This window comes from Leopardus geoffroyi, chromosome B1 (genome assembly GCF_018350155.1).
Source record: "Leopardus geoffroyi isolate Oge1 chromosome B1, O.geoffroyi_Oge1_pat1.0, whole genome shotgun sequence".
NCBI lineage: Eukaryota > Metazoa > Chordata > Mammalia > Carnivora > Felidae > Leopardus > Leopardus geoffroyi.
The window spans coordinates 138,070,617-138,085,352 of record NC_059327.1 but is presented as its reverse complement, the minus strand read 5'-3'; the positions used below and the strand labels follow the sequence as shown (position 1 = coordinate 138,085,352).

The 14,736-nt window shown below is 38.4% G+C and overlaps 1 protein-coding gene across 6 annotated transcripts in view; it reads right to left on the bottom strand.

The window, feature by feature from the left end:
* The window catches only part of HNRNPD (heterogeneous nuclear ribonucleoprotein D), an 18,480-nt gene extending 4,129 nt beyond the window's left edge, over positions 1–14,351 (bottom strand). For 3 of the 6 annotated variants that reach the window (XR_006711367.1, XM_045473592.1, XM_045473594.1), the window contains exons 1-4: positions 13,793–14,350; positions 11,895–11,951; positions 1,311–1,479; positions 579–740 (exon numbers count right to left, since the gene is read on the bottom strand). Coding sequence is in view for 4 of the 6 variants with exons in the window: in XM_045473592.1 (XP_045329548.1) it covers positions 579–740; positions 1,311–1,479; positions 11,895–11,951; positions 13,793–14,025 (621 nt within the window). In the remaining 2 variants the exon portion in view is untranslated. Of the gene's footprint in view, positions 1–578; positions 741–1,310; positions 1,480–11,894; positions 11,952–13,792 lie in introns of all 6 variants that reach the window. The other 3 variants (XR_006711366.1, XM_045473593.1, XM_045473595.1) reach the window with 3 other exon arrangements.
* Positions 14,352–14,736: the final 385 nt, after the last annotated feature.

Sequence of the window (14,736 nt, the reverse complement as noted above, 5' to 3'; positions counted from 1 at the left end):
CCAGGTATTTGTGGGAAATATCTCAACCTAAATATTAACAAAACATCTTCTGTTTAAAATCAAGCAAAAGAAGTGTCTGCAGGCTGTATCTGGCAGGCAAGGCCACAAACTTCTCATCTTAGCTTTAACCCATTACTTCACAAAAGGAACTTCAGTTTCTCGAAGTCTGTAATTAGACTCATAAAAATTGCACATGTACGTTTTTAAATTGAGAAGGCACTACACCTTATTCTTAAGAATTCATTTCTTTCCTAGTTTCAACTGAACCATTTCCTTCTATTATCTCAGGTAATCCAACCTGGATTTCTTCCTCATGTTTATACTTTTATTTCTTCTAATCTGGTAAATTCCTCAAGGTAAGAACGTCTGTTACATCTTTGCGTACTCTGTACCTTCAATATATGAAAAAAATACAATCATCTAACCTTCAAAGTGTGCTAATGGAAGTATTTACAATATCCTGCTTTCAAAACAAATCACATAATCAGCCCAAACTTCAAAACAACTTTGAAAATATAATGTGACAATTATATTCACATTAATTTTGAAAAAAATTGGGTCAAAACATGATCACATACCTCACCAAAACCACCAAAGTACTCCCTTATTTTCTCTTCAGGTGTATCTGGAGAAAGGCCACCAACAAAAATTTTTTTAACAGGCTCTTTTGTTTTCATGGCTTTGGCCCTTTTAGGATCAATCACCTTCCCATTCAATTTATGTTCTTTCTGATCCATGACCTAGGAAATCGAAGTTTTTCATTTTAAGTATGTACCTTAATTTAAGTTCAGATTATTAACTTAATAATTATAGTTAAATAAATATAGCTAATGCCAGGTATATGTTGACTTGCTTATGATTAAAGAAGTCAAACTGTGGTGATGTGACATCAGCTAATATAGAACTGTTCAAACCTAAATGCCAGTTAAGAATGGGGAGGAGGGGCAACATTTAATTACTAGAAAACCAACTCTCCATTAACTGTCAGCAACATCAACGTGATTGCTATTTCCCCTTGGCCCAAGAAATTTCAAAATCTATACTTTTGTGAACTTGTCACAGATCATCCCTTTAATTAGGTGTCTTTAAGTCTCAGTATTCTTAAAGTTAATTTTTTCAATTTAGTAGAGCCTGGCATACAGAAGGTATTCAGTAAACAATTAAAGAGGACTCTTCATAAAATATATTGGTTAAGAACTATAGCTCTAGCTTCATATACTGCAAAAGGGGAAATCACAAATGGGCGAATTAGTGTTATCAAACTATCCACATCTTATATTATTAACTGATCAGAACACATAACACACTACCTTATCTACACTCTCCGACTCTTTAAATAGCACAAAGCCAAAACCCCTTGATCGCCCTGTGATAGGATCTAACTTCAGAGTGCAGTCTACAACTTCACCAAATTTGGAGAAGTAGTCCTTCAGATCTTTCTTTGTAGTGTCCCAGCTAAGGCCTCCTATAAACATTTTCCTGTAAAGACAAAAAGTAATATTAAAATGCTAAAAACAAATAAACTTTTCCACAACAGTAATACCTTTCCCAAACTGCACCTATTTATTGGGCAGTGTATTAAATAATGTCCTTCCTACATAATCATGTATCAAGAACACCCCATTCCGGTTGTTAGGTTTTGCTTATTACTGCTGCTATCTGCCTAATTACAAAAATAGTGAGCAAGCAGCCAATTCTTTTGACTTGCCAAAAAGATAAATGTAATCCCAAAGTAAAAATACTGTACATCTAAGTCTTCCTTAAATTACAGGTTAAGTATTGGTAAAAGCAAAACACAGAATTTTAGCTTCAAATTTCCCTTCCAATCATTAAACTTGTAAAAAGGCTACGTAGTCCCCACTGATCACAGCAACCAGCATATTTCTATGCTGAAGCTCCTTTCTATTTAACAGTAATTCTCTCTCATTAACAAAACTCTTAGCACATAAAATGGAAAATTCTAAGTCTCACAATTAGGTTTTAAGTTTTTGGATTGCTAAGAGTCTTTAATAAAGACAAAAATAACGTGAACAATTTAGTGAACGAGAATTACCCACTGAAGCACAATCCACTAATTAACTTATATGATTTATTTACAGTAGAACCTCAGTTAACCAGCAATAAAATATTTAAACCTTGAAGATGCTAAAAGTGACAGGTGGTAAGTGGAAACCACCAAAACACTTTAAGACCAAAAATACATACTCAAAAAAATTTTTCTCAGGTGAAGTATTATTTTTATTTCAGCAAAATGCCATAATGCTCAGACTTGGCAGCTCTGATTCCTTTGACATCTGTCCCCTTTGCCACCCCCTTGCCCGCCCCAAAGAGCTTACACATACCACCTACCCTTTAAAGAGACAGGACTGGAGATTTTTTAAGGGTAAACTGTCAGAATTTGTTATGTGAAGGCTAAAACTTTTAAGGGAATAAAATCATGCTTGCTCAACGATTTCTCATCTTTGTAATTGGGGTGAGGATAGGGAAGTGATACTAACTTTTGGCTCCAGGTAGAAATTAAAGCAGGAAACATCTCCATCTTGTGGGCATTTAGGACATTGCCACTAAAGCCAATTCCTGCAACAAGAGGCCAATTGTGTCCCTGGAAGGAGATCTTGTTCAGCTTCTCCCCTAAAGATGCCAGATTAACTGAGGTGTTACTGATCTTACTTTCTCACCATAGACTTGTTTTTAACTTCTTACAACAAAGTTTAACTTTCAGTGCACAAGAAGACTTTAAGTATATACTTTGTTTCCCATTTCAGATTAAGTTTTCAAACTAGTACATGTATTATAATGCGAAGCTGGGTCATTTATTTGCTTAACTTTTAGGACTTCCTTTAATAAAATCTTCATGCTTGAAGTAACCTTTATTAACCCTTTTTATAATCAAATGAACATAAGAAAACACCCATAATATACAGATAATTTTTAATTATTGCAAATTTCACGGGAAAAAAGTTTTCTCAATACATTTTCTTTCATTAAAATAATGCATCTTTTAAAATCCAATCCTTGTCACTTAAATTTATGCCTTAAACACTTTACTTTTAATTTTAACCTAAAGAACCAGAGCACTTCCTTCAGAGATGAAAGTTCATTAGCAACACTTATCCTTTCAAGGTAGGGACACTGATATATTTTTATAAATGAGAAATAACAAACTATAATGCAGTGACCTCTTGCTCAGGTATCAATGGCAATTCTAGAACAGAAACAACTTCAATTTGAAATTTAACTAATGAATTACCACCTTCTGGGATTAAAAAATTTTCCATCAATAATTTAACAATTTGAGATTATTTCAGCCTGAAGAGAATAAATAAATAACAAAAGCCTTTTTTAAAAAAACTAAAGTTGAGGGGTGCCTGGGTGGCTCAGACTCTCTCCCTCTGGCTCTGCCCCTGTCCCACTCATGCTCAAGTACTCTCTCTCATAATAAATGTTAAAAAAAATAAAATAAAATAAATAAAAAGCTAAAGTTGAAAGGCATGAATATTGTCTCATCTGTTCCTCTGATATTAAGACAGAACTAAGTTTGACTTTAATTTCCAAGGCAAAGTTTACATAAGTGTTCTTGATTTAAAACTGTTTAAGGGGCACCTGGGTGGCTCAGTTGGTTAAGCATCAGACTCTTGATTCCAGCTCAGGTCAAGATCTCATGGTGAGATCAACCCCCAAGTTGGGTTCTGTGGTGCTGGCACGGAGCCTGCTTGGGATTCTCGTTTTCTGTGCCTCCTCTGCTTGCATGCTTATGCATGCTCTCTCTCAAAATAAATAAACATACGTTAAAAAAACAAATTTAAAAAATTATAAAAAAAATAAAATTATTTAAGGGGTGCCTGAGTGACTCAGTTAAATGTCCAATTCTTGATTTCAGCTCAGGTCATGATCCCAGGTTCATGGGACAGAGCCCCAAGTCGGGCTTAGTGCAAAGCATGAAGCCTGTTTAAGATTCTATCTGTCTCTCTTCCAACTCATACTGAGGAAAAAAACAAAGAAAAAGAAAAATTATTAAAAAAACAGAAAATTACAAAAAAATAAATTATAACCCTATGAGACTGAGGCATGTTCCATTACTATTCACAAGCCCCAAATGTTTTTCACAGCATAGGAAGTCAGTTTTCTTAAATAGATAAGCATCCTAACCCATCAACTGGCCCAATAAAGAACTCTCTAAAGAAACTTCTCACCTTTAATACAATTGTTAGTTCGGGCTGTTCAATGTGTCTACCTTAAAGCTAAAAGGCCACTTGAAGATGTTGTTTTTCCTCAACAATCAAATCCCAAAATTTTTGGCCAACTATAATTTAAACATATTCCATAGGAGGATTATTTCCCCAAAAACTACAATGAAACACACAGTAAAACTTCAGCTATCCAGCACCTTTAGAGAATGAGCCAAATATTCCACCTTCTTTAAAACACTGCCTGCCTTCCAATTTCTACATTATTTGGGATGAGTATTTTTTCTACAACACACACTTCTGCCTTCTTAAATACAGTAATCATGATTTAACACTGTATGGGTCAGTCACCACTAATTCATATTAAGCTACTGTTAGCAGGCCCAAAGGCTCTTCTGAAATGAGAGAACAATTAATACACTAAGTGCATCTCATTTCATACTTCTTTTAACAAGTTCTATTATTCATTTTTGCCAGATTAATCACCTGTTGCTGTTAAATCCGCCCCCCACCACCACTTTGTAGGGTGGCTAGGTAGCCAGCACTTGAACTTTGCGAATTTTGTGTAAAGTAAAAAAAGAAAACAGTCTCTGAGCCTACGTGACTCTTCTTTGAGACAAATGCATTACCATTTTGGCAGCCCAAAGCACTTTTTTTTTCCCCTACTCTAACAAGGAAGGCTGCTGCACAACTGATAACCAGACAGGTAAATACACTACAATGAACACAAACTGTTCCAGATGCATTCCATGTTAAATATAGCACATTCATAGGCACACCAGAATAGTACAGTAAGAAAGAGCCTATTATCTTAATTTTGGATAAATGGGAATTATTTTAGCCTCTCAGAACATTAGCATTCTGACAAGCTCTCCCTCAAATTATGAGATGGCAGAAGATACAATTTAAATTCTCTTTTACTTTTCTGTATTTTGCTTAAAGCACACCTACTGTTAGTCCAGATTATCTCTGCTGCCTTGGTTCAAGACTAAGTTTCAGGTTACTGTCACTCCTACAGAGCTGTGCAAACACTTACAATGAGATAGACCGAACTTCAGAAAAATCCTAAACAGCCAAGTTAAAACGTCACAAGACTTGTTCAAATTGCAACAAAAATGGGCCCCTAATCCTACAAGTTTAAAATTTGATCCTTAGTTGTAAGTGAATTGACAATCCTAATTAAAACAGGCCTTCATCTACAGAATGTTAACTCATCGTTTAATTTTGTATTCCTATCTATAAATTACTGAGCACCCAAGAGGCAATACAGTATTCAATTTAAAACACCTACTCAATGAGGCACCTGGGTTACTCAATCAGTCAAGTGTCCAGCTCTCAATTTCGGCTCAGGTCATGATTTCATGGTTTGTAAGACTGAGCCAGGCTGAGCTCTGAGCTGGGCTCTGAGCTGACAGCAGACAGCCTGCTTGAGATTCTCTCTCCCTCTCCCTCATACTTTCTCTCTCAAAATTAACTTTAAATAATAAGTAAACAAGTAAATAAATATAAAAAAACACCAACTCAACAACTGAAAGCTTGCTTTTTACAGATATTGATATTACACCATATTATAATATTAAATAACAGACATAAAGTTATACAACTCAGTGCAGATGACTCTCCAAATGCTATGCAATGTCATTTAGGAATTTAAGATTGCTTAGCGGGACATCCTCTTCTAGAGTAAGTAAATGTAGAGGTAGTAAGCCAAACCCCCTGAGTTTATATACTACCCCCACCACTTACTAAATGTATGTATGACCCTCAGGAAAACAAATACCCATGATTGTTTCCACATCTGTAAATGAGAGGACTAAAAGTTTATTTCATGAATCTTCAATAAGGATAAAATGAACAAGTACAGGGGCACCTGGCTGGCTCAGTCCACACAGCATGCCAATCAATCTTGACCTCAGGGTTATGAGTTCAAGCTCCATGTCGCGTGTAGAGCTTACTTAAAAAGAAAAATAGCATTGGGGCACCTGGGTGGCTCAGTTGGTTAAACATCCAACTTTGGCTCAGGAATCTCAGTTTGTGAGTTTGAGCCCCACGTCAGGCTCTGTGCTGACAGCTCAGAGCCTGGAGCCTACTTTTGGATTCTGTGTCTCCCTCTCTCTCTCTGCTCTCCCCCACTCATGCTCTCTCTCAAAAATATAAACATTAAAACAAAACAAAACAAAAAAGCTACAAAAGGAAAAAATAGTATTAATAAAGGAGCAAGTACACTTCAAGGGCACAGAACGTAGTCTGAAACATCCCAAGTATTCAAATATAAAGTTGTTATTTAAAAGGGGCAGAGCACAATTTAAAGTAACTTAATAAAGCAATGTTTTCATTTACTCACAGGCTTAATTTTTTTTTAATCTGCATGAGCTATATGAAGTTGCCAACATTAACAGGAAAAGGCCAGAATGAGGTTTCATATAAATGGATCCTAAGATTATTTTCAATACTAAATACTTAAAGTAATCCAGAGATGTTTAAATATCCCATGTAAAAAATACAGACTAGAAATTAGATTGTGTAAAAAACTCAAAATGTAGTTAAAAAATCATCTTGAGGATTTGTCTGTACTCCACATAAACACCAAGTTTAGTAAGGAGTTAATTTCAAATTATAAAAGAGGTAATACATATGCAACAGGGCTGACAGAAATATTGATTGAATACTGTTTTTCACACCCCAAAAAACATTCTCTGTACTGAGATCACTAGGTTTAACACTCCAAAGTCAATAGTTACTTTATTTAAAGTCCTTCTTCTAAGAAGTTGAAACACCTTTTTCAAGGTAAAATGATAAACACCATTACACTCCCAATTTTGAAATAGGGTCAAAAAAAATATTCTGTAATTTTCAAACACTTCCTAACAACTCCTGTATGTGGTTTCATAACAAGTTCTGACAGTTTAAAAAACACAACAGAAATGTCAAGTACATAACATGACTGGCCAATCACTGTCACCTTTCAGAATATTACTCAAGTAAGCCACCAATTCTTATTTATATTTTCTAGTGTGTTATCATTAAAATTATTCATTTAAAATCCTAAAATGACAAAATATAATGAAATCCCACCAACATGAGTAAAATCAGTATTTTTCCTTAGAAAGTATACATTTAAAGTTAAGTAACTAGTTAGCTATAACAGGGGGCAGGGGTTACTTTTTACAACCAGATGACACCATATGGTAATCATTTTACAATCTGTATAAAAAATACCTTTGGAAACAGACTGACAAACTTTTAATAAGTCAGTAAAGATTAACTCCTCTAGCCTAGTATATAAAGTCTCAGTGCTACTTCATCCTTTAGAATGAACTTATATGACTAAAAAAGATAATTAAGTTGAAAACATAACTAATAAAATGACAGTTTTTAAATGTTCAACCCAAAAATCTCCCCTTTTTCCTTTCATTCCAAGGAAAGAATGACTTCCTGTAATTTTGCTTTTAAAATAATCTCTCGATCAGCTTTAAAAGGTAAACTCCCATCTACCTGAAGGTTAAGGAATGGGGTTTCCTTAACCTAGAGGTTAAAGTTCTGGTTAACTGAGATTACTACACATTCACAATTCTGTAGTTTTCCATTGGAAATCAATTTAGACATCAACACTGAACTCAGAAAATGATTTTTGCCTTTCTTGATGAAATTTTAAGACTCTTGCAATGCTTTAAAATCACATTACTTTTTAACAGTACAAAAGAAAAATTATACAAGATTGCTTCCATGACAATGCCTATTGGTTGCTTTTTGAGTAGATTTGCTAGTAATTTTTCATCTGTGTTTCTTACAAGACTAAAGGGGGAGAGGGAGAATTTCCTAGCTTGAACTGTGTGGTATTTCAAATCCAGATAAGCAGGAGTTTATAAGACATGACCAATACTTAACTATCACCTTGATTATTGGCCAAACACTACCAGTAATAAAGTCTCCCCACCCCCAAATAGTCTTGAATATCTAGCTCCAATATACAATTTAATACTCCAGAAACTAAAACATGCTTACCTTTACTCCACAGGAGTAAATCACTGGCAGTATCAACTATTAAGGCACCGGATAAACACACACAAGCTATGAAAGCAGGCTATGTGGTCAATCTTCCTGTGATGAGCATTGTTTCCAACACAGATCAGCAAACCAAGTAACAAACAGGTTATATTACCTGAAACCACACTGTTTGAAGTGAAGTAACAGAAAAAGATCCCACGCTTCCAGCATCCAGTTCAGTGCCCTATCTACTAAAATGTTGAAGCAGAACTAAAGTCAAATAAAACTTGGACTAACAGAGTTATATTTCATTCCATTTGTCAATCTGCACACACACTTGAAGTGCACAGCTTTGAGTGGAATAGGAAAAAAGTTATTATTCTACTCCTTTTAAAATGCTTTCAAGCATAACACATTATCACCTGAAGACTAAAACTAATTCTCCATATTGGCCATAAACCACAAATCCCAATAGTGGATTCAAAACTTTCTTATATTAGAGCAGCCTTACAGGGAACAGAAGAGCCAGACAATATTAAAAATACACAGTAAAGGGGCGCCTGGGTGGCTTAGTCGGTTGAGCGTCCACTCTTGACAGCCTAGTCATGAGCTCGCGGTTGCGAGATCGTGAGATGGGGGCCTGCTTGGGATTTTCTGCCCTTCCTCCACTTCACACACTCTTTCACTCACTCTCAAACAGAAAACAGTAAAAAAAAAAAAAAAAAAAAAAAAAAGTACACAGTAAATATACTTATAGAAGAGATCACATGATTTGAGGGAAAAACCCAGGCCTAAGGCCAAGTATTTATCTCAAAAGGCAGCACTGAAAATCCTCAATGATTTTCTCTAATTCCAAACCCTAAAGGTCAGTGGATTTTTAGTATTTTCCATATTAAAGATTTTGAAATGAAAAGAATTTAATACTCCTCCTTTATATGTTCACCATCTTGAGACTCAGGAGCATTAATTTCTGCAATTTTAACACTAGAAACTTATCAAAGGTCCCAAAGAACACTAAAATTCAGACCATCTACTCAGGGTCTCAACTTTTACAGTAAACCCAAATTGACTGAATTAAAGGCCAGTAAATTAGGTATGAGATTGCTGTAAAAGTGTTTTAGAAAGCAACGTTCAGAATGCCCCAAAAGCAATAGGGTATAGATAATAATCTCAAATATTTAAAACAAAAACATGTATGACCATTTCTTAAAAATCAGACAGCAGTCAACCGACAGTAAAATTCACAAAATTCCCAAACAAAAAAATCACACTTTAGTTTATATGCTAATGGTTATAGGACTAGATCTACTGCCCTGTTATTAGAAAAGTACTGCTGTATCTTGGCTGATAACCGAATGGAACTATTTTTGCTTTCTGTCCAGTCCAATGCGGGCAAGTCAATGTACCTACCTTATAAAACTGTCTGAAAGCTAACACAGTATTACAGTTTCCCACTGATCTTGAAACTTAAACTCTCCTCCAGTAGCTTACTATATGACGTGTATATTTTGACCAACACAAAATTTTGTTACCTACTCTAAAAGAACTGAAGCCCAGTAAAGAACATGAGCCCACACCAAAATGGGAAATTCCAGTGCAATTGCTTAAAAGTAAAAACTAGGAATGTTGAGTTGGAAAGATAAAAATAAGGTGAACTGAGAAAACCATTTTATTACAGAAATAATTACTCTAAAGGTCTTAAGTGTGGAAACATCCACAAGAAGTGTAACAGGCATGCCCTCCTAAGAACAACTGTTTATTCTTATACTCAACATTAAAAAAAAAAATCTTTGGGATATCTGGGTGGCTTAGTTAAGTGTATGACTCTTGAATTTGGCTCAGGTCATGGCCTCACTGTGGGATCAAGCCCCACGTGGGGCTCCACGCTGACAGGACAGAGCCTGCTCAGAGCCTGCTTGGGATTCTCTCTCCCCCTTTCTGCTCATCCCCCCACTCACGCTCTCTCAAAATTAAAACTTTAAAGAAACAAACTTCAAGTCCACAACAAACTTGTTTTTTAAATATTTTTAGGATTGAAATGTAATCACTTTATTCAAGTTAAAATTACAAAAACTAATGCAAACCAAATGTGTTTAAGAAACTAAATTCAGATGATTTTATATCTAGTAGAGCCAGTCTTATCCTCACTCCTGAGACTATTATGAAACTGCTGCACGATATCCCTCAAACTGGGAGACAGAAAGGAACAGAGAGTGGGCAAGTACACAAACCAAAAAGAAAAACAATAGTATCTGAAACAGGATGAGGCTGGCTGATCAGGCAGTAACTTTAAAAAGTCAAATACTAAACTCTAAAACAAAGACGTTATTTGTTAAATGTAAACTTGCTTAGAATGAAACTCTGTTAAATCCTACTTGCAGAAAATTAAAAGAGGTCATAATCTAAAACTTTCACTATCAATATTTAATTGTCCATTTTTCCTTAAGAGGTTGCTCAAAAAACTTGTAAAGTTACTTTATTGGGTAGCAGGGCAAGAGTAATTCTTACAAGAATCGTAACAATGATCTCTCAGACCTAAGTTTATGGTCCTTTCTAATCACTGAACTGCTTATGTCAGATTTAAAACATGTAATAGAGTAAAAAAGTCAAGAGTAACAGTTTAATCTTACTTAATTTGACACAATTAACAGTGAAAATGAACAATCACAGTGCCAAGTGGATTATTTTCATCAAAAGTATCTTATTTTGTATGTCAAACTAACCCCAGTCTTTTTACTTTTCCCTTTTGCCTATTTCAGTCTGCTTTATCTGCAATGTAAAACTGGACAGATTTCAGTAGATGAGAATATAGTAGTAAGTAAAGCTCATGTAAAATTTAAATGTTATCCCAATTGGATTCTTCAAATAGAATGTAGTTTGTACAGCTCTAAGTCAACTATCTACAAATTACGGGTCCTCTAAACTCCAGTGGTGGTGGATACAAACTCCTGGAAAACTCAAATATAATCAATCCTAAAAGCAGAAAGATGGACATTTAGGGGAAACGAGGGATAAAAAGAACAATAATCTACCAGCCTTCCAAGAAAAAGTCATGCAATTTCAGCTACATGTGAACCAACCAACTGTAATTAACATTCCAACCAAATCACACTGAAAATAAAAAATCTGGTAAGAGCTGAATGTAGTGAAAAGCCACATCAGCCCGCCTCTGATTAGTACATATCCAATCGTTATTCAAGTTCTACTTACAAATATGGCTGGAGATAATAAATAAATTTTTGCACAATACATACACACGCTACTTTAAAAATTGTTTCACTTTTCACATATCCAAAATATTTCAGTAGAACATGCAAGACATTTTAAACACACAAGATTTTGTATCAAGTAACCTTCCCATTTAACATTAAACTTAGACATCCAACAAAAATATCTGTCCTAAAAAAAGAAATCAAATTTAAAATTACTGTACTATATTTTCTTGTTCAAATATAAAAATATTACTAATTATATTAAGTTTTATTTAACCAAACCACATTTACATGCATTACCACAGACCAAAAACCATGTAATGGCATTAATTTTGCCCAAAGATCACACACGATGCCTAAAAAGGTTTTATATCCCAGGCACAAGATATCCTACTGTACTATGTCTAGAATTTCCTGGGGATCAATGGGCAACTAACCAATACACAGCCTCTGCATGTTATGACTACTGAAACCTTTATAATACAGAAATAAAATTTAAAAGTTTTACCATTCTTCCCGCTGTGCCGTCGCTGCTTCAGAGTGTCGTGGGGAGGAGTTTGAATGGCTAGGGAATTAACAACCGGTACAGCAACCAATCAAAATTCTAGTTTTAGTTTTTGACATTGTTAGGGCTAAAAACTTTAATTCATTTACACTTCAGTTCAACAGTAGGAAACTACAAAGGCAGCTGCTTTGTGATTTGAAAAATCAGGGCTAAAGCCTGCCCCAAACAGCACGTTATACAATTAATCATTTTGGTGCCTCTGTCCAAAGAACAGAATTCAGAAATAAAAACCAAAATGTTAAAGGTTTAAGTTTCCAAATATTTAACATAGTCCTTTCTTAAACCATATGCAATTCAAAATTAACTAAGAAAAGCTAGTTTCCCATCCCACCTCCATTCTCCCAAAGCCAGCACAATCAGCCTGACAAGTCTGCCTAGGCTGAGATTATTAAACTCGACATTCTAAGGTGCTTCTCTTTCCCACCCTCCAAATCTCGTGTTCTTTCCCAATAAAGGAAATCATGTTTTCGAATACTGGATCAAAACGACATCTTACTGCTTTTACTTTCCACACCGTTCTCCTTGTTATAGTGAAGGAAAAAAAAAAAAAAAAAAAACAGAATGACACACATAACCCATTACAAAAAGGAATGGAAGCGTTAACCCAAGAACAGCGGTCGGTAACGGGAGTAAGAAAACCTAACCAAGAACCCCGATTTAGTCCCTCCTGCTAACTCCTGTATTATGCTTCCGCTCCCAAATGCTGCACTCTAGTAGATCAAATGCAGCTTTAAATAGTATATACAACTTATTCCGAATGGAGGGAGGCAAGTCAGTACTTAAACCTGCAAAAAAAAAATCATGCCACAGCACAATAAAGAGTTCATTTTTATGAAAGAAGGCTGGTAGGCCTCCTTTAACAGTGGGTAAGAGAGCGGGAAGGAGAAATCAAGAGAGACCAAAAAAGGATCCTGGCCAAGGGGATGGGGTTAAAAAAAAAAAAAAATGGAAACTGCACATGAAAAGTAAGGTTACGATCAGAAAGAACAGTTAGGGAATCCAATAGCTGAGGGCGCGAAAAGGGTGCGCGGTTAGAATAACTCCGCGGGGTGGGGGAAGGGCAGCCAGCTAGCCGAGCTAGAAAGAGCTCCAGTCAAGTGCAGGCCCCGCCGGCAAGGAACTTAACCAAAGCCCATAAAGCAAAAGCCAACGTACCAACAAGCGATTCAGGGAATCTCACCAGGCCCAATATGTTCCGTAAGCTGAAAAGTAGGGCCTATGTACTCAAGCTGTAGTTCCATAACGTATTGTGGAAAATCGAAGAGACTGAAACCAAACTTATCCAAAATACTAAGAAAACATTCGGCCTGAAGCCGAGGCGGGAGGAGCTGAGTGGGCAGCTTACACGTTCCCCAAAGCATGCGCTTATAAACGAATCGTATCGTCTGGGGATGCTAAAGTGGACGCACCAAATAAACCTTAGATCCCGGCATAAAAGCTTCCGAGTCTACCTTTATGGTTGGGACTTTATAAAACAAGGAAGAAATGGGACAGTGGGGCAAGAAAAAAGGTACCCCTCGACAGGCGGGAAAAAATCCTGGCGGCTAAGTCAGTGGGAGGAGACCCAAGGCGAGGGAGGGAAGGAGGGCGGGCCAGGGAGCAGCATGGTGACGGCTAAAGGTGGAAACGTGTGTGATGGGGGAGGGGGCGATAAGCAGGCAGGGGGAGAAGGAAACGAAAGCCCCGGGGAACCCAGCATAGAGAAGAAGAGAACTGTGCAAGAAGACTGCACGGAGGGCTGGAGGGCGGGCAGAGAGCGGGAACGAGGCCTAATGGCGGGGGGATAAGGAGGGGGAGGGGGACTAGTTGGGCCTGACTATCCCGGGTCGCCCCTTACTCACCCTTCATCCTCCTCGTTCTTACTGGCATCGATCTTCGCCCCTTCCGACTCGGCGCTGCCCCCTTCGGTGCCTCCAGCCGCGGTTCCGCCCCCGGTCCCGGCTCCACTTCCCGCCGCCGCCGCTGCCCCCTGCGCCGCCGCCACCATGGCTCCCTCTTGCTCGCCTGCCGAGCCGCCTACCGCCGCCGTTGCCGCCGCCGCCGCCCCGTCCCCGCCGAACTGCTCCTCCGACATAGTGCTTACTGCCTCCGCCGCCGCCGAGACTACACCCGCCGCTGCCGCGAACCGAAACTAGCAGCAAAGTAATCCCCGCCGCTGCCGCGCGCCCGCTCTACCGCGCGAGGCACACAACAAGACAGAGAAGGCGCGCGCGGCTGCAAAGGCTCCTGCGCCTCTCCCTGGCCTGCCCCCCTCGCCTCCCACACTCGCGCAGCGCGCACTCCCGCTCTCTCTAGCTGCACTAAAAAAGAATAAGCAGCAGCGGCGGCCGCTCTTGCCTCCTCCTCGCTTTAATGGCGCCGCCGCGGACCACCTAAAATGGCCGACGGAAGAACGGCGCGTCCCGGTCACGTGACGCGAGAGCGCGCCCTTTGCGCCTCCCCGCCCCCTCTACCGCTAGCTTTTTTTCCTCTTCCTTTTCGGTCCCGCCCTCTCGTTCCCTTTTATACCTTCCCCTCACGCGCCGCGCCGCACAGCTTGGGGCCTTTAAAAGGAACCGGAAGTTGCGTTCCAAAAGACCGCCGCGCGGGGACCATCGAGAACAAGGAACGATGTTTCGAAGGCGCAGCTAGAGGGGCCCGCTCCCTCGCCCCCGCCCTTCCGAGAGTTCCTGGAGTCGGCCCACCCACCCCCCAGCTGCGAGCCGGAGTCGCGGCGTCGGGGTGGGGTGTGGCAGCACTTCCCAGTAGGCGACTGTGCCCCGTGCGCCTGTGGCGTAGGGGTGGG